Here is a 24,069-nt window from a genome sequence, read left to right as displayed (position 1 = left end):
CCTGCAAAGTGAATAATAACAATGGATTAATCGATCGTTACATATTGATCTAAGATCATAACATTGAAAATGATCAGATTGGTGATATATAACATGCTCACAGGCATCATGTTCTTCAAGCTGCCTGGGCTACGTCACGTTCTGGAGCCCCTGCTTAGTTAATTAAGCTTAGTTTCTTCATGTCCCAAGCTAATTTATAAATCAGGGTCCATTCTACTGTGGAGGTTAATAACCGCTTCCAGATTATGGTAGGTGGGGTTGGTTTGGACCTAAGTTGTAGGGCTGATTGGGGTATACTGAGGTTAGCCTATTTGCAATCCCTTGTAACAGTCTTTACTGTCATAGGTAAGGCAAGTATTCTGCCTTCCCATTTATTTTCGCTTGAGCTCTGATCCATCTTCGAGTGACGCATCAATGATAGCTGGTGGACAGTTGAATGATTGGTGACATAATTCTGGTAACCATGATATATCTTGCATAGATGCAGTCGGCTAATGAATACTTGTCGAGCTAGAAATTGCGAAATTATTTACATTTGAAGAGAGACATAAGGCCTTCTGCAGTCCTTGAACCCAATAATATGTAGATAATGTATAATATGAACTCGGACTGACGATCGTATCTACAGTGATATAAGTATGTAGACTTGAGCTATGGTATACTTATACGTCACTAGAATATTCATCCTAAAAGACAATATCCGACATATGATTTTCGCTACAAGAAATACATCATACACAATCGCTCGTCCATGAGGAACAGCAGCATCACCACCATACATTGCCATAATACCAAAGTCATCAGTACCAAGAAGACAGACACTGGCTCATCTAGTTACGTAACTTATGTCCTTCTAAAGCTTGCGATACTGTTGGATAAACATCACCAAACTTCTCGAGGGCATTCAACACGCCTCATCATCAGCTTTCCGAAAGGCGGACTCTTTGCACCATTGTCTGTTATCTGTTCTAGCTGGCACGACCTTCTGGAATTTGTTTTCCGCGAACCCATCAACCCTCTTTCTGTTACGCTCGACAATCATTCGCGACCTAACTTCGAGCTTCCATTCTTCAAAATACTTTCCATGTTCCTCGAATTGGCAACTGCTTTCCCTTAAAATTTCATGTGAGCCCCAAAACTTCCAATTTGCTCGTCCGAACGCTTTGTTTGCCATCAATATAATTTCACTGTGAACAGACACAAATCCCCCAGGCACGACACTATCGTATCGGAAACTCTCCTAGAAATGCTCTATGCTGGCAATTTCTTGCTTGATATTCCTGTTGTATGTTGTCTTGCTCGAGCCGCTTAATATACGCCACAACCTATAGAGTTTTATTTGTCAGTGATATTATTCCCTCGGGACGCGCTACCATGTCCTATAACCAAGCATTGCGTTGTTTTTGTTTGAGCCGCTATTGATGATGGCGAAAGGCATTGGTATTTTCACCCTTAGGGATGTTGGATGGGACACACACTTCTTTCTGAGGAACTCGAGCTTTTCCATAGTTTCAGTAGAGTATAACCAGTTGATCATATTTCCAGAACCCTGACATGATGAGACGGTCGTGAGGCTTTATATCAAAGGGGATACAAAGAAGTCAGGGCCCTTTGACCTTGGTCTCATAAGGACAGTGTCTCAAATGTCCTAAAGTGAAACAATAAGAAGTTAAGCCGCTTTATCAATTTGATCCGATCATTACTACCCTCATACTATACAGCGTGCAGTATATCGACGTATCATAATCGTTTAAATATTTTGATACTATGGTCGCACAGAACAACTGAGATTTCCTGGTTTCAGGCTAACGTTAGTATCATTAATGAGCTTCATCATTGCTTTATACGTATTTCATATATGGGGGGCAGAAATATTTCATCTCTATCGAGAGAGGTCCATTCAAGATGTACAGATTTATCTGCTACATTGCCACATTGATACAATACGCATAGTAACGACCTATACTATTCCACAGTAGTGAAATTTGTAACGGTATTTTTTTTTAAAGAGGAATGGAATGCAATGAAATATGAATATCGTTGGAAGCGTAAGTGTCGACTTAGCATAGACTGACTTTGATTTGTGTGCAGTACGGCTCTCCGATATCCCGGGTCTAGTCTACACAAGACAATACAAACCAAATGATGAGCGAGTACGACTCAAACCTTCGATAAATTTCTCTTATAATTACATACCTCTGTCTATACGCATCACCACTCCTTCTGCAGGGTGGTCTGAAGCTAAAATGCTAAGCTTCAAAGGTGCAAATGGCTATCGGTTCCGATGTTCCTCGTCGGCTCCGCTGTAACATTACACTCTGCTGCGGATCCGATGGTATTCTCTCAAACTATTTAGCTCTTCTCGTCACCCGTTCGAGTCACCCAAATTCTCAATTCTTTACTCGCCCAGTCATTACAAGCCATATCCTCCCCTCTTTGTCTAAAAGATACCAAGATGGCTAACAATCCTACTATTGTAATCGTGCCGGGCTCATGGCATTGCCCGAAACATTACAAATACCTCATTGATGGTCTGGCAAAGTTCAACTACGAAGCTGTCGGCGTGACATTACCGTCTGTGAATTCAAGCCCTCCCCATGCCAGTTGGGATCAAGATGCCCAAGCCGTCCGTGAGGTTATCCTGAAGAGCCTTGACAATGGCAATGATGTCATTGCGGTCGCTCACTCGTTTGGCGGGGTTGCCATGTCCGAGGCCGTGAAAGGGTTGGGCAAGGAAGCACGCGAGAAACAGGGTTTAAAGGGCGGTGTTGTGCGACTGATCTACATGTGTGCTATGGCGCTTCCTGAGGGCCAGACTCATGTCGGTCAGATCCAGCCCCAGACCCCCGAGGAAGAGGAGTTGGAGCGGCAACGCCAGGAGTTACAGGCCAAGTACGGCGGTATGCGTTTCACAGAGGTATGATGGATAAGCTCTATGCCATTGAATTACGATGTACTCTTTGCTTTAAATATAGGTGCTGATTATTGGTGTTACCATGTTAGGATGGAGCGATGCTCCTAGATAAGGACATCATTCGAGATATCTTTTATAATCGCTGCGATCCCAAAGATGTGGATGAGGCGGTGGAGCTCCTGGGATCATTCCCAACGGGCCCTCTGACTGTACCTGTCACTTACACGGCCTACCGTGAGATTCCTAGTACATACATCGTCTGCGAGAACGACGAGGCCCTAGCATTATCGTATCAAGAGAGAATGATTGCCCAGGGCGATGATGTTTTCCACGTTGAAAGATGCCAAGAGGGACATTCGCCGTTTTTAAGCAACCCGACTTTTGTCGTTGAGTGTATTCGTCGGGCTGCTGGAGAGAACATATAGCGGGTGAAAGAACGTTTTACCTAGACGATGGGTGTATAGATTGCCATGCAATATATCCGTGAGCCTACCAAGTGGACTAGCCTGATTTTCAAGTGTGTACCAAACTGGGCAGACTTCGTACAATGCTCTTCCTAGAACTTCTGAGAATTTACAATGCAATGAAGAATCGATTGCAGATATCGACGACATATTGATGTATAAAAAGTGGTGATAGGGCATGTCACCTGACTAGATCGGCCAGATGCCCGGTTTGTTCCGAGGGAAATCAAATCTAAACTTTCTTCTATACTCATCCTACTACTGCAATATCACCATTTGTGCTCTCTTAGCGATAGATAAACGGGAAATATTGCAGGTTCTATATCATCGGCGCAGATGACGCCTTCGACTGCACTCTCGAGGCGCCAGTATTCAAGTTGCGATGCATGTCGACGATCGAAACGGCGTTGCTGCTTGCCGCCTGGTAAAGAGGGAAAGGTTCCCTCAATATGCACTAATTGCAATCGCACAGGGTCACCTTGCACTTTTGATCTTGTCCGGTCTCACCCACGGGTAACAACGCGAAGAAGTCGCAGGCGATATGCATCAAGGGCTAATTTGTCTGGGGAAGACGATGGATCAACCAGCACTGTAGAAAACGCGGGCGATGCACTCCAAGTACACGCTGTAGCAGATCAGGACATTTTGGCGTCTTGGCTCAACATCGATTTTGATCATTGTCTTGATGAGACTTCTACACCTAATCTATATAGTATGGAGTTTCCCGACATAATCGCGGATACTGCAAGGCCAGGACGACATCATGATGAGATTGTCACTTCTCCTGTGACACATGGCTCGGACACGATAAAGCGCCCTGTTCTGCTTAACTCTCAGCTTAGCGTTGGCAGCTCGCCTAGCAGTCCTGTCTACCTGCTTAATTCTAAATTGGACGCAAAGATTCTTGAAGAATGCCTGGCCCGTATCCATGATACGATCGTTACAGGTTGTGCGTCCAGGTTCATCGGCTATGAATGCAATCTATACAAACCTGGACATCGCTATCAGTTAGAAGAAGATGGTGGTGATAGCCCCCAGGACCAAAAGCCTGTGCAACTAGACCCTCTATCAACTGAAAACCTCCTAAGACCCCCTCTTCAATATCTCAATCGGATATGTCCTTGATCACTTCCGGTCCCTCATCTCAACAACCAGGGTCTATGGCGCAGGATATCAGCCACAGAATGACAATATTGGGCACTATTCGTTTCCTAGACCATTTCAGCGATCTCTATGGTAACAGACTGACTGTCTCCGCTCGGAGAAAGTCAGACGCTGTTTTGAAAGCGGTGCTCAGAGCATTCTCACTTCAGTGGCTATCTTCTGCCGATTCTCCCACTGGAGTTCAATCAACCACCAACTATAACAGTCCGATTGGCAGAGACACGCCACGCAACTCACCGATGGACGCCTTCTATGACAGTTGGTTCCAGGCGCGATCACTCATTAAAAATGCGCTTTCTGTTCAATCCTTCAGAGTTGTATATGCGATCTTAATGTTTGACGGTATTTCTATTCCAGCGAAGGCGAGCGGTGAGACTCTTGTAGCGCATGAATTCCTTGATGCGGGGCTGCATAAGCTGAATTGCTTGGCTGGGCTTGTTGAGCAATACTGCTTGAACCTGGGATCGCATTCTACATATGGTACTATTATGGAAGCTAGCCTGAGTGTGGTGCGATGGTGTAATCATGTCCGTGATATAGGGGCAGCACTCACAGCAGATCACGTCTGCAAGCTTTCTGACGTTTTGGGTAATGACAAAGGTAACTAGGCCGTATCTTAAACACCAATTCTTTGCTGAATATCTCTTAGGTCAAGCGACTTCTTCCGGATACGAGCCAACATCGCCTTATGTCTTTGATCAGGGCTTCAATCAAGACTTTGATAACAGTGTTCCCGGTATATGTCGCGCAGCAACTGCGGAGGCCTTCCGTGTCTGGAAACAAGTAGTTGCAATAAAAGGCTTCCTCTTTAGCTCGATCCAGAATGACATTGAATTATGTCCAAACCTATCAGCGGATGTAACCTCGACGATAACGGCGGTGGGTAGATTCAAGGAAGTTTTTGGATCTTTCTTGGACTACTGTATAGAAAATCTTGGATTTTTTTCCATGCGTTCAAGATTGTCTTCTGGTGCGTCACTCATATGGCCATGACTCCCTTAAATGTGTTTAATTCAACCACCATACTAATTAGTCTCAAACAGTCTCGATTGTGATGTTCTGGAATCTCGGTGTCTTCGTTCTCCTGGAGACTTTGAACCCGACTAGGACTGGGTTAAACCAACCTTGCAGCCACAGTATCTTCTCGAAATTACAAACATACAACGAGGAGGCTGCTTTATAAGTAACACGGACAGCAGAGTGTGTGCTCTCGCTGCCTTTTGAGGAGGTCTTCAACCTCCAGAACGGCGTTAGTGCTGAGGCCTCAATACTCTCTTACCATATCACCCCTACACTGGTAGCGGCTACCTTCCAAAAGGCTATTGAGGCTATACTTGATATGCAGTTATATCCGCCTTGTGGCGAGGGCACACCGAAAGACAGATCCCTAAGTCCCCATGCTGACTCCACCTGGAAACAACATATCGACACCATCATGAAGGGCCTGGTTTCGCTTGATGCTACGATTGGTGGAGCACTGGCATCAGGTCTGGCAATCCAAAATCTAATGCAAATTCATGGGGACATTATATCAGATTGCTGGTCTTGCGACTTTGAGACTTAAATACTGTTTGATCCCAATGGACTATAACGAAAGACTGAACTATATGGTGAACACTGGTGGGCGGGGCCAATCTGTTAGATAAGGAGATGTGAGTCACTCTAAAAGGCGGGGTTGGGCAGTAGCTCACCCATGCTAATTTTACGGCCTCCAAGTCTGACATTATGAGATGTCCGCATCCGCAGCTCGTCAGTAGCAAAACCCATCGAGTACAACATGTCCACTCAACTCGAAGCCGCCTCTATCGCCCGTGTCTCCCTACACGATCCCGCCCACTTCAGCATCCAGCACTCCCAGACCTCTCACCGCCTGGCTCTCCTGCAGCACTGGAACATTCCCACTGGCTCCAATGTGCTGGAACTAGGATGCGGGCAGGGGGACTGCACGACTGTCCTTGCCAATGCTGTGGGCGAGCTGGGGAGGGTGGTGGCGGTCGATCCGGCAGAATTGGATTATGGTGAGTCCTTTCGCCTTTCTTCCCTTGCTGCCTGTCCTGGTGGTGTGAGTGGAAAGCAGTCAACTGGTGCTTCCTGCAGGTGCCCCGTATACTCTCGGCCAAGCACAGGGTCACATCTCGCAAGGCCCACTGGGTAAGCGGATTACTTGGGTCCAACAGTCCCCCCTGGACTACCTCTCCTCCCTCTCCTCCCCCTCTTCCACCTCCTCGCTGCCCGCCAGCGACCCTAAGGCCTTTGACGCAACAGTACTCGCCCACTGCCTATGGTACTTCGGCTCCCCCTCGCTCGTCCTTTCCACCTTCCGTGTCCTCAAGCAGCACAGCAAGCGTCTTCTCCTTGCTGAGTGGTCGTTAGTAGCGACGCACCCCTCCTCCCAGCCTCACGTATTAGCTGCGCTCACCCAGGCAGCGCTGGAGTGCCGTAAACCCAAGGGCAGCATCTCGAACGTCCGCACGGTGCTAGGGCCAAAGCAGTTGACAGAGCTGGCCCTAGCTGCCGGATGGCATCTGGAGAGTGAAACCCGCGTGCCAGGTAGTGAGGGTTTGTTGGATGGACAATGGGAGGTCTCTGCTTGTCTTTCCCCCTCCTTCGGATGGGAAGTAGAGGAGCAGGTGAGTGGTGAGAGGGAACGGGCGGTGGTTCTCGCGTTACGGGATGCGTGTGAGGCAAGCTTGGAAGGTATCCCAGGGGGTCGGGAAGGAGTTAGGGCCATGGATGTTTGGGTTGCTAATTTCGTCTAATTATAAGGAGCAAAAAAGGGGGTAAATATTGATCCTTCCTTTAGTACTATTCACACTGTTCTTTTTAGTTTGTTAATTTGAGATTTTCAGGGCCCTCTGACGCACTTAATCTGCATGGTGCTGCATAATTACTTATAGCTATTCTACCCACGTTGCGTTCTTCGGTTACATGTCGGAAATGCACGAACCTCGTGACTTCCCAAAAGCTTTGGCTATGCTTCAGGTGCCAGACACAGTCAGGTATGTGGTCGTGGCAATTGTCATATATCGCTACTCTGGCCACGTAGCTTGCAAGTACATTTATGTTCCCATGTTCAGGGGCTCTCTCACCACATACACCAGCGCAGTTTCCTCACCATCTGAAAGGCAACCGTGAGGATGCGAAGGGGGCCAGTTGGTCGTGTGAGAATAATGCTTAGCACTTTTCAAGATCTTCATAGCTGTCATAGTCCCTTAAACTTAGACATCATACAGTATTCAGTAGGGGCATTTGCCATATTTCGTACATTACCCTCGCAGCATTCCCTCCATCATCAGACAATCAACACCGGTCTATCCCTTGAAACGTACATTGCCTCAATAGCGACCTGTACAAACAATACAGATACAACAGTCAATCACCAGCTTTGATTCCCTAGATCCATTTCCTGCTGCCCAGGCCTCTGTTCCATCGCATCGTTAGGGTGCCATGTACCCTGCGACGCCTCCTGTTGTCCTCCATTATCCCTCTGCTCCATCGCATCATTAGCTTTCCATTCACTCTGCGTCGCCTCCTGTGGTCCTTCATTATCCCCCGTGTTAGGCCAATCATCATTAGGAGACGTAGGTCCTCCAGAACTCCCCGCCACAGCCTCACTACTAGCTCTCCACTCGTCATCAATTGGTCCAGGCTGCGATGGTTCATCCTGCGGCCCCGTGTATTGCGCATTATCCTGCTCAGCCAGACCTACACCCCATTCATTATCCATACCTTGATTAGAGCACTCTTGCTGTGCCGGCTGATCTCCACCTCCAGAACCCACCGCATTACCACCGTTCACAATCTGCCCAGTCTGTTGTTGCCCCTTCTGTTTCTTACTCTTATTCTTCGACACCCGGGACTGATTCCTCGATGGCCCCGAACCAGACCCCCGCCGATTATCCTGTCGTTCATTCTGTCTACCCCTCCCCCTCTGCCCCTGTCTCGACGTCGTCGAAGCCGCTCGTGTAGGTGGCGGTGGAGGTGGACGCTGAGACGCAGAAGGTCGCGGCGAAGGGCGCCGTGAAGGAGCACGAGACGGACCACGCACAACAGTGACTTGAATCGGGGTGGTAGCTTGAGGCTGGAGCTGGGCTTGAGATTCCGAAATCCGTCTCTTCCGAGCTTTCGCCCGCGCAACGAAAAGTTGGGCTTTTGCTTGGGATCGCCAGCGGATCGAGTAGAGATATACGAGGCCCGTTATGCCGAGGAGGATTAGCACTATTATGGCTATTATGATGTTGTTGTTCATCTTTTTGGTTCTGGTGGGGGGTTCTGGGGTTGTTAGTGTGGGTTTCTTTGGTGGTTCTTTTTTTGGTTGTTTGGTTGGTTACATTGGTATGCATGTGGCTGAAATGGGGTGTTGGACTTACTTGGTATGTGCTTGTGCTGTGTCAGGGTGATTGTTCCTTAGGGAGAGATGTCGGTGGATATGAAGAGTTGGAGTGACTCTCCAGTTGGGGGTGGCATACTGGATTTGGAAATACGGTTGTTGTGATGAAAATCACATCGTTGTGCTCGGCGACCTCCTTCCTGTGAATGAACGTGCAGATTCTCATGTTTTGGATCAATTTCAACGAAACAGAGGAAGTCACGTAAAAGAAACAAAGAATTGGTATTAAACATGTCTAACTTTTATCTATCCTAACCCTCAATACCCAATGCATCCTGAATTCTCGCAACCCAGTTCTCATGCAGCAATGACTTTTCCCCATTGTCAAGTAGTCTCTGCAGCTTCTCCCTGAGAGAATTTCTGTCTTCAAATAGATACCCAGGAGCTGCAAACTCCTCTGACACCAGCACAGCCGCGAGGCTGATCAGTCTCACGCCCAGGGTGAATGTTTCTGGCTTCGAGGCCCAGCCGACCAGTCCGTCCATTCCGGACTCGTTGGCCATAATATCAGCAACATAAGATAGGCCGTCGGAAACCCATTTCGAGGTCTCCTTGACTATACGCTCGTTAAAGGCAGCTTCTCTCAGGCCGAGCAGTCTGCGGGACCAGATATCGACTTCGCGGATTTCCTCGATGAAGAGGTTTTGTCGCTCTTCTTCGAACAAGGTTGTGCTCTCCTTTCTCAGTTCGGCTAGCTGTGCTTCTACCGTGGCAAGCTTTGTGGGTTCGACAGAGCCGCTGAGTTTCGGTTCCTGTCCGGTGATATAGTGGATTGCTTTAGTGGACAAGAGTTGAGACTCGGGGTAGTTATCGACCATGAAGTCAGCAAGGAGCTGGCCAGCGTTCAAGGGAGACAAGGCAACGGCCTTGGAGGGAGCCACGGAGGAATATGACAGGACCCAGGAGGCAGTTCCGGCGGCCATATCACGCAGATCTTCGTCATCATCGCTCAGCATGTCATGTAAGATAAGGTAGATCTCCAAGTACACCTTGTCGACAAGCGGGGCTTTGCCTTTGCTCCGCAGTGCACGTGCAAACGCTGTCAGCGAGGTCACTGCGGCATCTCGAGTGGTATATTCCTGGCCTTGGTTAGTATCTAACTTGTACGAGATATAGATGGAAAACACCACTTACTGTCTCTTCTTCCATGGCGAATCGGAGCTTCGTTGCCCATCTGCGAATGTCCGTCTCAGAGATCTGAGCTTGGTTGGAAATGACCTTGGCTGCCAGAAGACATCCTTGCAGACGTATCCCGGCGTCGGATCGGTCTCTATTCCATACCTCGCCGTTCGGCTTGGAATTGATATGTTGGTCTAATTCCTCCCATGGTAGCTCGACGTCCTTGAAGTTATCATGGTGGAAGTCAAGTAGGTCTTCCAAGATAGATGCCAGGGATGAGATAGCGGAGCCCTTCACATCTTCGGGGTAGTCGCCCAGGATGATAGAGGGGTACAGTTGCAGCAACGTCTTTCGGTATTTGTCCTTTGCTCCGATTGTATCCTGTATCCGCTGAAGCAACCATACACCAGCATTGGGATCGAACGTCGAAACGGTCTTGACGAATGGTGCCAGCTCATCCAATTCACCGGTCACAAACATCTGCAATACTCCAACCCACGGAAGAGATCTCCGAAGCATAGAAGAAGCGCGAGTTTTGCTCAATGAATTGTGGTTGGGATTGGAAGAATCAAAAAGATACTCCAGGATGTCTTGGAATCCATACGAGTCGTATGTGTAGCAGATAGTCATCAACATTTTTTCTGTACCTTTGTTTAGCCACAGGTGCAAATTTTCAAGGGGGGCTTGATCTACCTTCCATGCCTGACTCAAAGCTCTTCTCCACCGATTCGCCCAGAATCTCCAGCAAAGTGTTCGCAACGAACGGAGATTCGGCGATTGGGAACAGTGTGGCAAAGATCTGTCGTAAGGCTGCAGATACTTCGTGGATATGCTCTGTAGCCATGTTAGCCAATATGATTCACTGTATGTTACGCAACTACTGATTACCATTCCAGAACGAGACCGACGCAGATCCGAACCTGCGCAGAGCATATTTGATGGACAGTGCCTTTCCATGAAGATAGTCCTGTGACTTCAAATCTCGTTCAGTATCAAGCAGCGTTTGGATATCTTTCAGGATGTCAGGGCGATTCAACAAGGATGCATAAACACGAGCTGCGTGTTCTCTGATGCCCCACACTGGACTCTTGAGCTGTTCCCGGACTAGCTCTAGCAGCATCGCGTCGTCTGTATCATAAACATTCGGGACTTTCTCCGCAATGAGTTCCAAAGCTGGGAAGACTCGCTCAGTGACCATCGCATGGTCACCCTGTTCCGCGTTATTTCTCGCATTAGATGACGACAGAAGGTCGGATAGTAGCTGAATAAGACCCGGATATTTCTGGAAAGAAATTCTACCACCGGGTTCAGATCCGGAGTTACCGCCGAACCCTAGGCCAGTACCCCTGCGACACATACGCGTTAGTAAAGCTCGGAAGAGCATCAATCCAGAATTTCTCAGGTTCCAACTAAACAGACATTAGCTTTCTAATTCTCGTAACTTGGCCAAAATAGGTTGTATCACTCACACTGGCGACCCCAGCTGCTCAGCTGACAGATTCAAAGCGGGCATAATAAACGGCTCTGTATGAGCGGCAACCTTGGTATTGGTGAAAATCTCTTTTAGGCAGTTCAGAGCATGGACTTGAGGTAACTCCATCTCCTGGTTATCGTCATCTTGTTGTACTGGGAGATGAGATATCTCGAGAAGCTCTTTGATGACCTCTTGGAAGAGCTGCCCTCCTGGATTAGATGAAAGAATCCCAGTGGCCAGTGCAGGAAGCCCAGCGGAACGACGCGTTAGCTTGGACGCTGTCTCGAAAATAATCTTTCTAGCTTCCTATATCGACGAATAAGCATTCTACCCATCCGAACTCTATCGTCTAAAATACTTACCTGATACCAGTTATGAGGTAGGCTTGCAATCTCAGGATCACTCGACTGCCCACAACGCAAACAACAGGTGGCAAATGTTTGAGACACCGTCGAGAAAGCACCCCTATGGCGAAGCTCGGCCAGCTGTGTGAAACTTGCCACTCCTATCATCTCAAAGTCACTCTTCGTCAAACCTAATTCTCCTGTCGGGCCGTACGTCCTATTGGCGAGTGTTGCGTAAAGCAGAAGACTAGAACTGTCAGCAGGGAATATGAGTGTGGAGAGGGGAGATTACCTCGACTCCCGTAGTGCACGCCAAGAATAAGAAAGGATATCCTTGGGGCCAACGTTTAGATCGTCAATGGGCTCATCGGTGTGGCCTTCCGGGGAATCAATGCAAAGCACAGGTTTCACTTCAATCCAAATCTTGTCACAAACAGCCACTATCCTCGAATGTACAGCTCGCCAGGCCTCGTAACCTGTCTGTGCGTTCGAGATCAAGACATGAAAGTCAGGAGTCAGAACAATATATCTAAAGAAAAGTTCAGCTTCAGCGCGTTGGTTATACTCGATATGCAGCATTACCTGAGAGCAGAGACGTAACCGTGTAGGGGCGCATCGCGCATAGAAGAGTTAAAGAGACCACCTGCAAGAGAAAGTTTCTCTTCCAGTTTCTTCAGGAGAGTATCGACAACTCCTTGTTTTGTTTCCCACCAGCTACCCGCCACCTTCGAGCTACTGTCGTCTGCTGCTGTAAAGAAGATGTGATACAAGCGAGCGACAGTATCGGCGTGGTCAGCTCTACTAGTGTTACTTGCTAATTGCTCCGCTCTATTCAAGGCGTCCACGAGCTGCGGCTTTTCATGTTTTCCGTTGCTTCTAGATCTCAAGTAACCACTTAACAAGACGTCTTGAGGAAATAAGTTGAGCAAGGTAAGGGATGTGGCCCGCACTTCCTCATATGGGTCCAGTAAAAGGTCGACCAGCAATCTGAGCAAGCTCGGCTCAAATATATCCATGTTGAGTCGCCACTTTGTTACATTTCCTACCTGTTTGGCAGCAATATGACCAGCGTAGCGGGCGTCGAGGCCGGACTCAAGTAGATGGATCAACGTTTTCAACGCCATGATATGACGTGGGTAAGAGGCTGTGGGCCGCAGGTCATCTTTCAGTAAATCCAGATATTCTTTCAAGCACTTTTGTGTTTCAGAATCATCACGGGCAAACTTTGGCGGATGCCTTTTGCTATTTGAGACGTTTGCCTCCGCCAAGCTTTCATGCTCACTCAGGATACCACCTTTGAGGCGAGGGATCAGTTTGCGTATCAGACTCAGAATCTCTCCTCTGGCATATGGGTCTGCAGATTCAGAGTGCATAGACGGCAGGCCTTTCAATATAGCTCTTATTGTGGCTGAGGAAACGGGCTTTGTTGTCGCAGGTGCCGTAATCAGAAGTGAAAGGGCTGCTATCCTAATACTATGCTCTCTGTGGAATAAAAACTGTCCTATCATTTCACTCTTGAGAACGAGCGCATTTTGGGCGTCATTGGTTGAAGACCCCGCTTTGGGAATATAGTCTAGAAGCATGGTAAGATTAACACCAACAAGCTCATAACACCTTCTCCACTTACTATCCTCGTGAACTAAGCCAACCTTCTTTGCCATCTGCAACGATGCAAAAAGAAGCGTCAGCTCGGGTAAAGGTGCTTCACTCATATCCCCTGCGAGCAAGTTTTTCAGGTGTAGCCCGTCCAAAAACGCTCTAAAGCCAACAGGGTCCAATTTAAACAAAGGCTGGAGGGTGTAATTAGACATCAGCTCTAGATTTCCCAATTTCTGCAGCGCGAGGTGCCTAACTGGGGCCACCCAAATCGACGATAAGTTCTGAGAAATCTCTTGGGTTGACGGGTCAGACATGCCAGAACTTTTCACTTTTAGGAAGAATGCAGCCATTAAATCCCCTGATGATGCAGCAAGCTCTGCTGTTTTTGCTTGGGTTAATAATCTGAAAAGAAGGATCTCTGCCACAATTTGTTTCGACTCGGAGCTTGGGGCACTTCCCAGGAGGCGAGTGATATCTATGGACAGAGCTTTGCAATCCTCCTGAAGGAGCGAGATCCATCTTTCCCGATTCTCCAGAAGCCATCTCTCTACCATTGAGATAAACTCAATGGGAGAGATTGCGCTCTTCCGTAGTAGAGTCTCCAAAGAGACAAAAGACGCCTTGAGTCGTGAACGAGGCTCGCCCAGGATAATGCTAGGGATGGTTGTCTCAGTAATATTGGATCGGATAACATCTTTGTCGGTTCCTTGAGGGTTTTTGTTAAAGAGGTTGACCAGGCACTCTAGGATTTGCCTCATCCCCTTTGGATTTGAATCTTTATAGCGAGCCATGTAGATGTCAAATACAGCAGTCCAAGTCTCATTGGCAAAAGCCAATTTTCTGGTTCCTTCATATTTTGAAGTAAGCGCGGTGTCAAGAAATGCGCTTAACGCATTGCATGAAGCCACAGTATGGGTGTTAGATGTTGAAGCCGTCGAAAACGTCTTCAATAGGCTCTGCCATACTCGGTTCACTTTGCTTTTTCAATAAGTTAGATTATAATAGGCACAAACGAATGATACAGTCTTACTCGATATCTTCACATGACAGAACAAATTTTACCAACAACCCTTTGCTAATTTCTTTGAGGGTCGCTTCCGGAAGGAGTTGTATATCTTGCGATATCGCCTCCATTTTTTGATACCCGGCGTCACCCGGGACGCTAGACCCTGCTTGAGAATCCATTGCGTTACCGGGTCCGTAAGCCCGAGCAATGGAAAATCCGACGGCAAGGATTTTATTTTAATTTTCTCTTTAAAAAAAAAGAATTGATATTCAGATGCCCGCCCCCGCGCTGGGGAATCACTTTTCGTGGATTTTCGAGGCGGGTCCACCCAAAGCGGTTAGCGTCGGCCAAAGCTTTTCCCGACACCGGAGAACTGCCCGTGATTACTCGTGACTCGGTCCGTCACGGGGTTGAAGTTTTTGTTCTGGTTCCTTCGAATTTCCAGACTCGCGACGGAGACCAGCAGCGCCAGAGTGGCATACCAACCGTTGTTCATTTCCTCTCGTGTTTTATTACCTTCTTAATTGTATTCATTTTAATAAAAGTTTCTCTTTCAAAATGTCTTTCTGGGACTCACTCAGCGGCCGCAAACAATCCAAGGGCCCCGAATTCGACCCTTCCACTGCGCAAGATGCTACGTCGTTCCTCTCGGAAGTCGCCATTCCTGATCCTACCTCTCTCCACCCCTTGGCTGGCCTGAACCAGGATACCCTCGATTATATCACCCTCGAAGACTCCGCCCTTGATGAAACACCTGGCTCGCGATCACTTTTGCCATCGCGTGGATGGTCCGATGACCTGTGTTATGGAGCCGGAACAACGTACCTTGCCGGTTTGACCATTGGAGGAGCATGGGGTCTTGCTGAAGGCATGAAGAAGGTGCCTGCGACAGCACCCCCCAAGATTCGCCTCAACGGTGTCCTGAACGCTATCACAAGGAGAGGTCCTTTCCTCGGAAACTCCGCCGGTGTAGTGGCTATGGTATATAACGGCTTTAACTCCGGAATCGGATATGTGCGAGGAAAGCATGACTCTGCCAACAGTGTCGTTGCGGGTGCCCTAAGTGGTATGCTCTTCAAGAGCACCAGGGGTCTTAAACCCATGATGATCTCTGGCGGTATTGTGGCTTCTATTGCAGGAGGCTGGGCTGTATGTGGAATCCATTCATTCCTAATGTTGGAAGTTTCGCTAACTCGACCATAGCTTGTGCGCAAGACCGTCCTGTAGATGCCGCTCGTTCCGTTTCGTTGTATTCTAGCACTCGAACCGAGTCGACCTCCATTCGCCAACAGTTGGCCGAAATGATTGTCCATTAAGGGTTTGTTTCAGCAAAGCGGGAGGGTCTTGTTATTTAATTTATTTTTGGTCCACGCTGTATTAGAACGATTTTTCTTGTTATTCCTCGAATCTCTTCCCTCCGGCGCTCGAAGCATTTGCATTATCCATGGTTGGGACCGGCATGGTAATGGGTCTAAACTTTCCTGTACATATAGCGGTCCCCTGCGTTTATGGGTTCTTGATGGCGAAATGCAGGTTTTATTTCGTCCTGTCTGGTGATCTTAATTCTTTAGGAGCTCACAATGAAAGACTTGATACCAAAACGAATCATACACTTCCGGGGCAATCTCCGACTGTGATGCTAGTACTGCAACGGACAATATCCGCTTTGCACGTCTTTCCTGGCCTTCTGGTGCAGTTTGATTGAGAGACGAGAGATACGGGCGTTCTTGGATGTCATGTGCCGCTTTACAGCCGGTGGTCAGGTGACCATTCCGACGTTCAAGCAGCATGAAGTATCAAAGTTTCGCCTTTCGTTCGATTGGATGTCCGTTTGTGGGAAATACAGTCGGTGGCGTTGCGATGCATATTGCACGCTTTTCAATACTTGTTATGTCTCGATCAACACCTATTCTGGAGTCGTGGTCACTGTCACAGTACTGATAGCGGAGAAACCAAACACGATTCTCAGGTTACATAAGGGTGACATTGCTAACTAACTCCAAGCCATGCGGGACTTGGAAGTCTGATGCTGATCTGCATTAATATGGTCGGATTTTCCCCGATCTGGATGAATTAACCAGTGAGCTCAATCTATCAAACATTACCCTTGTTAGTGCCGTGCGGGGTCGCAGAGTCCAAGCTCCTCAGTCATTGAGATAAGCGTTTGAGGCCAGTATTATCAACATGCTTCCACTCTGGAAAAATCGATATGACAGCCGTCTCCGGATTTCTAAAGGAAACCCATGGTTTATTTGTTGTCTGTCGGACAACAATGTCCCGGATTACGAATAAGACAGAGTCCAGCAAAGTCCGGTTATCTCTATTATCTACTAGTAAAAGTCGACCATTTATACTAGAGATAAGACTGAACCCCGCCTCTCCTCTGCTATGAAACGTCACTCCAGGCGAAGATCACTAGAAAAGGTTTGGGGTGACTCTTGTTGATTGATTGTAACCTTACTTTGCCGATATATCCAAGCGAAGTGTTGATAGTAATAGTGCACCATGTTACATAGCTTAGATGCTACCAAACTTATGATGCGGACCTTAAATAGCGAAGAAATCATGGAGGTGTCTCTAAACTTCTGTCTATTGATTTCTCTACTCTAGACGCGAATTAGTGTTCCCCACCAACATGTTCTGGGGTCAACTTGTGAATATAGGTCTTTTCCTATCTCTTTCTATAGGAGGTACGAGCCACGAATCTATACTATGACAACATCTCACAGACTGCAGGGTACAGCCGGCTGGTCACTATACCAACTATACCGTTCACTGAGACGAGTGATACCTATTCGCTGGCTCGACTCACCAGTATTGTGGTCGATGCGCGCTATGCCAATGCGGTAGATAATGACGGCGCAACCCAAATCCCACCGACGTTGCAACAATTCGCGGAGACTTTCCAAAATGACCTCCAGTCCACGTTAGGGATTGATATACCACTCACGTCGAGTATGACGGCCGCACCCAATTCAATCTTCTTCACGCTCACCAATGAGACCGGATTTCATGATGCTGCCGGGAGAAATACCTCGGAAGCATACACGCTGACAATAAACGAAGATGGCGTGGAAATCGCTGGAGCCAGTCCGCTTGGTGCTTGGTGGGGATCGCGGTCATTGATTCAGGCGGCGGTCGTCAGTGGTCACACTCTTCCGCAGGGGTCTGCAGTTGATGCGCCTGGGTGGACTACTAGAGGTATCATGGTATGTGCCTCGCTGGCCGAACTACTCCCTCGCGTCGTTACATACTTTAACTGAGACCTGTTTAGTTGGATGCTGGGCGCCATTTCTACCCACCTGAATTTCTTATCGAAATGTGCGCGTTTCTGTCCTTTTTCAAACAGAATGCATTTCACGTGCATCTGAGTGATAATCTCTACAACAACGTAGACCAGTATTCTGCTCAGCAGTCGATGGATCTATATGCAGCATTCCGCCTATGGTCGGATGATCCTGCACTAGCTGGGCTCAATAAACGCGCCAATGAATCATATACCAAGGAACAATTTGACAACATCCAACAGCAGTGTGCCCGACGAGGTGTCACCATTATCCCCGAAATCGAAGCACCAGGTCATGCGCTGGTCATCTCCCAGTGGCGCCCTGAGCTGGCCCTGGACGATCTCAGCATGCTCAACATTACTCACCCAAACACCATTCCTACTATAAAGTCCATTTGGAAGACATTCTTGCCCTGGTTCCACAGCAAAACCGTTCACATCGGAGCAGACGAATATGACAAAGACCTTGTGGCCGACTATACATCGTTCGTTAATACGATGCAGGACTATATCTTCAAAGAATCAGGCAAGAGCATGAGAATCTGGGGTACCTTCATCCCATCGCAGGGTGCCAATGTGTCCACAGATGTCTCCATTCAGCATTGGGAGTTCTTCGAGGATAATCCTTACTTCGACTACATTCAGAATGGCTATAATGTGCTCAATTCGGATGATGCGTTCTACATTGTAGGCAAGTGGTCCGGTAGCTACCCATCCACGCTGAACAAGACCCGTGTGTTCCATGGCAATCCCGCCGGCGGGGCTTATGCTCCCAACATCTTCGACACCAAGAATTCCACCAACAATCCTCCTCGAAATGACCCTCACGTCCTCGGTCACATCGCGGCTCTGTGGAATGATTATGGTCCAAACTCCACTACAGTCCTTGAGACGTATTATTCGTGGAGAGACACACTTCCAGCCTTGGCCGACAAACAATGGGGCGGGAGCATTCTAGAGGACGAATATGATGCAATATTTGACAAGATTCACGCCGCAATCCCTGGACAGAACTTAGATCGCCAAGTAAAAAGTCACACCGATACCATATTACATTATAAATTCGACAAAGACACCGAGACCGTCATTGACCATTCTGGAAACGGCTACGATGGAATTATACGAGGATGCCACGTCCAAAACTCTACGCTCGTCCTTTCCAACGGCTGCTACGTGGACACCCCACTAGGTAGCAAAGGAAGAGACTACACTCTATCATTCTGGGTGAACCCCGCCTCACAGACCCCGGGCACCCTCTTCACCGGACCCGACTCGACCCTTCTCAGCGGAAATGGGTCGATTAGCAATGTGACTTTAATAAGCGGTGGTAATCCATACTCACTAAACTACAGTCTTCCACTGGATACGTGGACGCAAGTGAATTTGATTGGAAAGGGCAATCAAACCCTGCTCAGAGTTTCTGATTCGGGTGCAGAGTCTACCAGTATGGAGTTTCTTGCACGCTTGGGGATCAATGGCGAAAGTCAGGTTTGGGCTCCCATTGGAATTGAAGCCCCACTGGCCCGCATTGGGGAAGGCTTCAATGGGATGATGAGGGAGGTTGTTCTACGTGGGAGTGCTGACTGAAAGGGGTCACTGTGGACCTTGTGGCATGGGGCATGCTTTGCAGTATAATACCTCAGGTTCTTATTCATAGAACAGCAATTATATAATGCCCTAGCAGAATTCAAGGATTCAAGATATATACTCTTCTATTGAATAATATTACAGTAAAACACAACAGTCACGAAGAATAGACAGAATGATAATACTAAAAACACAAAGACTTCAATTGAGATCAGATCAAAGAGTCACAGGCAAGCCGAGCTGACTCGCACCCCCTATCCAAGGCCCAGAGCCCCTCAAATCAACCCAGAGATATATTTAAACCAAAACCCCAGCAGTACATCCAAACAGCAAGAGCGCAAGCACTCCAACCGACTTCTTCGCCCCAGCAGCATTGGTAGTAGAAGTCGAGGTCCCACCAGTAGAACTCTTGGTCCCAGTCGCACTCGAGCCAGTTGCAGAGGCAGTAGCGACAATAGTGCCAGCGCCAGTTGTAGGAACGCTACCGGTAGCCGTCGCGTTGGCGTTGGTGTTGCACCATACCTCTCCAGGCTCGGATGCTTTGAGGAGACATTCGGCCAGATCGCCGACGTTCTGGCCCTGGGCCAGACAGTAGTAGTCACAGTCGCTGTAGGAGACGACGGAGGCGGAGGAGCAGCAGCTGCTCATGATTGCAGAGTTGTTGCCCTGCATCGGCATTGCGCAGGCGGCATCTTTGACGGGGATCTCGTAGAGTTTTTGGTGGCAGGTGGAGGTTGCGGAGGCGGCGGTGGTGGTTGCGGTTGATGTAACTGACATTGTGAATTTAGAGAGCGAGGATTGAGTCTTGTATGGATGGATATTCTGGTAGAGGGAGTGTGTAGGGTTGCTTCTGTGATGTTAATGGGGTTAGAGAGGGTCTCTTTGGGCTTTATAAAGGGTTTGAGGACCCAGGACTACAAATCCATGGATCTCAGCACCCTTAGGGCCGGCTTCTAAGCCACTACCGCTAGAATTTTGTTCCTGGATTGTTCCTAATCTAGGTGTATCTCAAGCTAGTGTCCTTCGGGCCCCAATGGATCAATATTGCACGTCGGCTGGCAGAGTATGTTAAGCACAGACTTACTTGTAGCGAGTCAGTCTACCAGTTCACTATTGCATAGCGACCAATAGAACATACAGATTGTACTCATAGCTCTTCACTGGTTTTTCTTGGCTTTAGACAAGAATAGCCATGGCTGACGCGGCCCTGCTACCGAATAGCAGGATACTGCTATAGTTATCTAGGTCTCATCGGCTCCAGGGAAGACTAATTTCAATGTAAGACATGTGGAGCCCAAGATATCCAGTGATGGGTAGCAAGAATAGTACAGGGCTGTGTCTTTCTCCGAAGATTAGTGGTGGGCTCGGAGATCGAGGTAGCAATGCCGATACATCCCCGGCCCTATGTACTAGTAAAATGCTTCATGCCTACTATAGGTTCAGTAAAGCCGCTTACTAAACGATGGCTATAATTCCAAATCAATATTATTGGTTAGTTCCTGGTTTTATTTCGCGCCTATTGTTCAATGGGTATCCTAACATCCTTGGGGGGTTCAACCATGAAGTACTTCACATAATCCCGGGCCGAGTTCTCGGAATAATCGGACATGCTGATGTTCGGTACAGTATAGTTCAACCGGCTCTCTTCTAGATCGTGCCTAGAGTGCTAAAGTCGTAAAGTCTTAAATGGGTATATTCTACATTTCTGGGGGCGGAATCCCAGTGGATGCTGTTGGTCTAGACTTGAACTCACTGCTATTGCTATACACTATAAGGTCCTTAGAGACGATGGCTATTCTTGAGTACACATGGACCTCTTTAATGTAACTAGTTAGCAGATCCTGCAGTCCCTTGCCACCCCATACGATATATTTAGTACACAGTAAACTGTGGGATAGTCGGTGGGTGTGGGTTTTGTGGAGAAGCGGATAAAGACTATTGAGACCTCGTTGATTGGAAGTTAGCAACATACAGCATCAGGAACGAAAAAGGAAACGAGACGAATGGCCATGCAGGGACAATTCAATTTCTAGCATGGGATATTGTAGAATTCTTGGGAATGCCGGATTGATAGAAGAAGTGGGAGCAAAAAAGTGAAGTGCAAAAAGTAATGGTCCCAGGGAGGCTCGAACTCTCGACTTCTGAGTTATTAGCTCAGCACTCTAACCAACTGAGTTATGGGACCAGTGGTTGAAGGACGGTTGTTATAATTTACTTTATAAGCCTATGTTATTGTTTTAATAATTTGTAATAGCATAGCTGATCGAGGTACTGTTGCTACATAGTATCGAACAATAATACCTCCACCTACACCATGAGTCTTTTCGAATCTTCATTCTTAGTAGGATTTGAATGCGAATGTATCTATCAGCATAGATGAAAGATAGATCTTTTATTTCGTGGCCTACTCAAAACCTATAATGTACCATCCTAAAGCTTTGGGATAAAGATATATATCATCTCGACACAATCATGCAAATCTGTCAGTCAATCTAACCATCAGTGCCGGTTTATCCCATACGATAAACATCTTCTGCTGACCCCAATTCTCACTCTCGGGAGTGAGGTGTATGTCGAAATTGAACAGCAATTTAGACAATATCAAACGCATCTCCATGTGTGCCAAGCTTTGCCAGATGTTAGTGAATCGAGAACAACTACACAGAGTATGAGAACGAACTTTTTTCCCAAGCAGTCTCTGGGGCCCAAACTAAATGGCTGCACCACATCTTTTCTGTCAGAGTCAAACCTATTGTCGGTTCCCAGCCATCGCTCGGGAATGAATTGCTCTGGGAACGTGAAGTTCGCTGCATCACGGTATGATGCATAATGGTGAGTGGAAACGGTTACCTGTACATTGTGAGTTTTTAAACGAGCAAGGAGCATTAGATAGAATTCGAATGTACATCTTCTGGAACGAAGTGGCCGTCAATTGTACATCCACCCTTAGGGACTAGTCGTAGAAGGCTTGCCGCCACTGGTGGATACAGACGGAGTGATTCTTTAAGGACTGCGTTGAGGTAACTAAGGTTGAAGCATTTAGACGACGTGATTTCCTCGTCCTTAGAGAATGTGGTCCGGATTTCTTTGTTGAGTTGGTCCATGATATACTTATGTTTACACAGATAGAAGAGACATCCAGATAGTAGCGACGCCGTGGTCTCGCTCCCTGCGATGGTAATACTGTCTGTGTTAGCTGCCATGAAAAAGAAGAATAGCAATGGACCCATGTGCTTACAAGATTGAGTTTGCATGGATCTCAGCTCTGCTCATGAGGGGCTGGTTCTCGATGAACTCTTCCTTATCATCACTGAGCCCATGTTTCAGGATGGCGGACACAAAGTCTGGGCGAGAGGCTCCTTTCTGAAGCCGGCGGTCTGCTTTTTGGGCACAAAGCTTATGGTTCTCCAGCATTTTCTGTTTCAGAGCTTTTGGTAAGAGAGCCCCTTGCATTTTCCTAAACAGTGAATATTCGTTCAATACTCCAAGAAACGCGATACCCTTCACGTTGTTGAACATGAGAGCGATCCACGGATGCAGTTGACTGTCCTTGAGACAGTCGAAGGTCTCTGCGAACATAAGATCACCGATAATATCAAAGGTGGTGAAATTGAACCAGCTTTTGAGATCCTCTTCTGCTCTATGTATCTTATTGACACTAGTTCTCTCTCTCAGTCGTTGAATAAAAAGATCGACGTAATATACGACTATCCCTTCTTGTTCACGTAGACTCCGCTCGGAGAAGGAATGGGATAGCAATCGCCTGTGTCTGGAGTGAGTGTCGCTATCGACATGCCCGCCAATGCTGTTACTAATTCCGGTCAACGGCGAGCCATACATCTTAGGATCCTTTTGAAACTGTGGTTGTCCACGACGGAACCCATAAATGTCTCGAAAGCCTTGGGGGCTGTTGAACGAGAGCTCACTGGGACCAACTCGCACAACAGGGCCGTAGCGATGATGAAGGGCCAGCATTTTCAAATGGCTACGGCCTCCCAAGATGCTTAGCTGACGAGGAATATTGGACACAGCCCAGAGTCTAGGTCCAGGGAAAGATGACAATGGAGAAAGGCATAAGTTATAGACAGTATCGCATGTTATGTAACATATAAACTTGTCAACTGTTAGCTCTGTAGCCCTGGAGTCAAGTAAAAGAGACATATATCGTTGTAGAATAGACGTACCACCAAGGATGCAGCCACAGCCACCCAGAAGCTGCTGCCGTAAGGTTGGCTTAAGGCGTGTGAAAAGTACTCAGCTGCAAGGGCCATGGTCGCTATGTTGATGGAACTGCTGCGTATATTGTTCAAAAGAATAGATCTTGGATGTTGAAGGGGATCCCTAGAAGGCGACATGCTTGCTTCCTTATACTTCCACACCCTATGGCTGTGGGCAAGCTTCTGAACCTGGACTGTGCATTCTCCCAAATACCGTAATTGGTCCACGCGGCCCTGATAAGGTCTCGCCCTCCTGGAAGAGTACTGCTATGGATGAAAAGGTAGTGATTGGCATAGTAGATCCATGCGTGGGAAGAAACTAACCCTTGGCTGCATAACATAATATTGAAGACCTTGTATGATGTCGTAACCCATGCAAGTGAAGACAGGCCGTACGTATCGCTATACTAACTGCTACCTTACGGATAATTTCCGGACGGTTAGACTTCCAAGGAATGAAACAAGGTATATCCTATAATGAAGAGGATATCGACCTTGATTTAGG

At 47.6% G+C, this 24,069-nt stretch overlaps 11 protein-coding genes and 1 non-coding gene across 12 annotated transcripts; 7 read left to right on the top strand and 5 right to left on the bottom strand.

The window, feature by feature from the left end:
- Positions 1-2,455: 2,455 nt before the first annotated feature.
- AO090023000139 (alpha/beta hydrolase) lies at positions 2,456-2,923 on the top strand (the record flags this gene model as incomplete). The annotated part of the gene is made up of 1 exon (XM_001820667.3): positions 2,456-2,923. The coding sequence occupies one exon, from the start codon at positions 2,456-2,458 to the stop codon at positions 2,921-2,923; it is 468 nt and encodes a 155-aa protein (XP_001820719.3).
- Positions 2,924-4,092: 1,169 nt separating this feature from the next.
- Positions 4,093-4,503, top strand: AO090023000138 (uncharacterized protein; the record flags this gene model as incomplete). Its single annotated transcript, XM_023235444.1, has 1 exon — positions 4,093-4,503. The coding sequence occupies one exon, from the start codon at positions 4,093-4,095 to the stop codon at positions 4,501-4,503; it is 411 nt and encodes a 136-aa protein (XP_023090464.1).
- Positions 4,504-5,490: 987 nt separating this feature from the next.
- Positions 5,491-6,106, top strand: AO090023000137 (uncharacterized protein; the record flags this gene model as incomplete). The annotated part of the gene is made up of 2 exons (XM_023235443.1): positions 5,491-5,512; positions 5,742-6,106. The coding sequence occupies 2 exons, from the start codon at positions 5,491-5,493 to the stop codon at positions 6,104-6,106; spliced, it is 387 nt and encodes a 128-aa protein (XP_023090463.1).
- Positions 6,107-6,319: 213 nt separating this feature from the next.
- On the top strand, positions 6,320-7,301 carry AO090023000136 (class I SAM-dependent methyltransferase; the record flags this gene model as incomplete). Its single annotated transcript, XM_001820664.3, has 2 exons — positions 6,320-6,560; positions 6,640-7,301. 2 exons carry the CDS (start codon positions 6,320-6,322, stop codon positions 7,299-7,301), a joined length of 903 nt encoding a protein of 300 aa, XP_001820716.3.
- Positions 7,302-7,918: 617 nt separating this feature from the next.
- Positions 7,919-8,791, bottom strand: AO090023000135 (uncharacterized protein; the record flags this gene model as incomplete). Its single annotated transcript, XM_023235441.1, has 2 exons — positions 7,919-8,247; positions 8,272-8,791. The coding sequence occupies 2 exons, from the start codon at positions 8,789-8,791 to the stop codon at positions 7,919-7,921; spliced, it is 849 nt and encodes a 282-aa protein (XP_023090462.1).
- A 392-nt stretch (positions 8,792-9,183) lies between these two features.
- AO090023000134 (THADA/TRM732 family protein) lies at positions 9,184-14,653 on the bottom strand (the record flags this gene model as incomplete). Its single annotated transcript, XM_023235440.1, has 9 exons — positions 9,184-10,011; positions 10,067-10,692; positions 10,745-10,885; positions 10,940-11,460; positions 11,521-11,831; positions 11,888-12,122; positions 12,162-12,398; positions 12,452-14,446; positions 14,499-14,653. 9 exons carry the CDS (start codon positions 14,651-14,653, stop codon positions 9,184-9,186), a joined length of 5,049 nt encoding a protein of 1,682 aa, XP_023090461.1.
- Positions 14,654-15,032: 379 nt separating this feature from the next.
- Positions 15,033-15,677, top strand: AO090023000133 (protein transporter TIM23; the record flags this gene model as incomplete). Its single annotated transcript, XM_001820661.3, has 1 exon — positions 15,033-15,677. One exon carries the CDS (start codon positions 15,033-15,035, stop codon positions 15,675-15,677), a length of 645 nt encoding a protein of 214 aa, XP_001820713.3.
- A 1,432-nt stretch (positions 15,678-17,109) lies between these two features.
- On the top strand, positions 17,110-17,737 carry AO090023000132 (uncharacterized protein; the record flags this gene model as incomplete). Its single annotated transcript, XM_023235439.1, has 2 exons — positions 17,110-17,127; positions 17,204-17,737. 2 exons carry the CDS (start codon positions 17,110-17,112, stop codon positions 17,735-17,737), a joined length of 552 nt encoding a protein of 183 aa, XP_023090460.1.
- A 56-nt stretch (positions 17,738-17,793) lies between these two features.
- AO090023000131 (uncharacterized protein) lies at positions 17,794-19,347 on the top strand (the record flags this gene model as incomplete). The annotated part of the gene is made up of 1 exon (XM_023235438.1): positions 17,794-19,347. One exon carries the CDS (start codon positions 17,794-17,796, stop codon positions 19,345-19,347), a length of 1,554 nt encoding a protein of 517 aa, XP_023090459.1.
- A 100-nt stretch (positions 19,348-19,447) lies between these two features.
- Positions 19,448-20,124, bottom strand: AO090023000130 (uncharacterized protein; the record flags this gene model as incomplete). The annotated part of the gene is made up of 2 exons (XM_023235437.1): positions 19,448-19,472; positions 19,676-20,124. The coding sequence occupies 2 exons, from the start codon at positions 20,122-20,124 to the stop codon at positions 19,448-19,450; spliced, it is 474 nt and encodes a 157-aa protein (XP_023090458.1).
- A 1,334-nt stretch (positions 20,125-21,458) lies between these two features.
- On the bottom strand, positions 21,459-21,532 carry AO090023t00007. Its single transcript has one exon. It is a non-coding gene; the product is annotated as a tRNA-Ile (tRNA).
- Positions 21,533-21,817: 285 nt separating this feature from the next.
- Positions 21,818-23,618, bottom strand: AO090023000129 (cytochrome P450; the record flags this gene model as incomplete). The annotated part of the gene is made up of 5 exons (XM_023235436.1): positions 21,818-21,974; positions 22,028-22,197; positions 22,254-22,605; positions 22,685-23,460; positions 23,532-23,618. 5 exons carry the CDS (start codon positions 23,616-23,618, stop codon positions 21,818-21,820), a joined length of 1,542 nt encoding a protein of 513 aa, XP_023090457.1.
- Positions 23,619-24,069: the final 451 nt, after the last annotated feature.

Source organism: Aspergillus oryzae, chromosome 3 (genome assembly GCF_000184455.2).
Source record: "Aspergillus oryzae RIB40 DNA, chromosome 3".
Taxonomy (NCBI): Eukaryota; Fungi; Ascomycota; class Eurotiomycetes; order Eurotiales; family Aspergillaceae; genus Aspergillus; species Aspergillus oryzae.
This window is presented reverse-complemented; position numbering and strand designations above follow the sequence as displayed.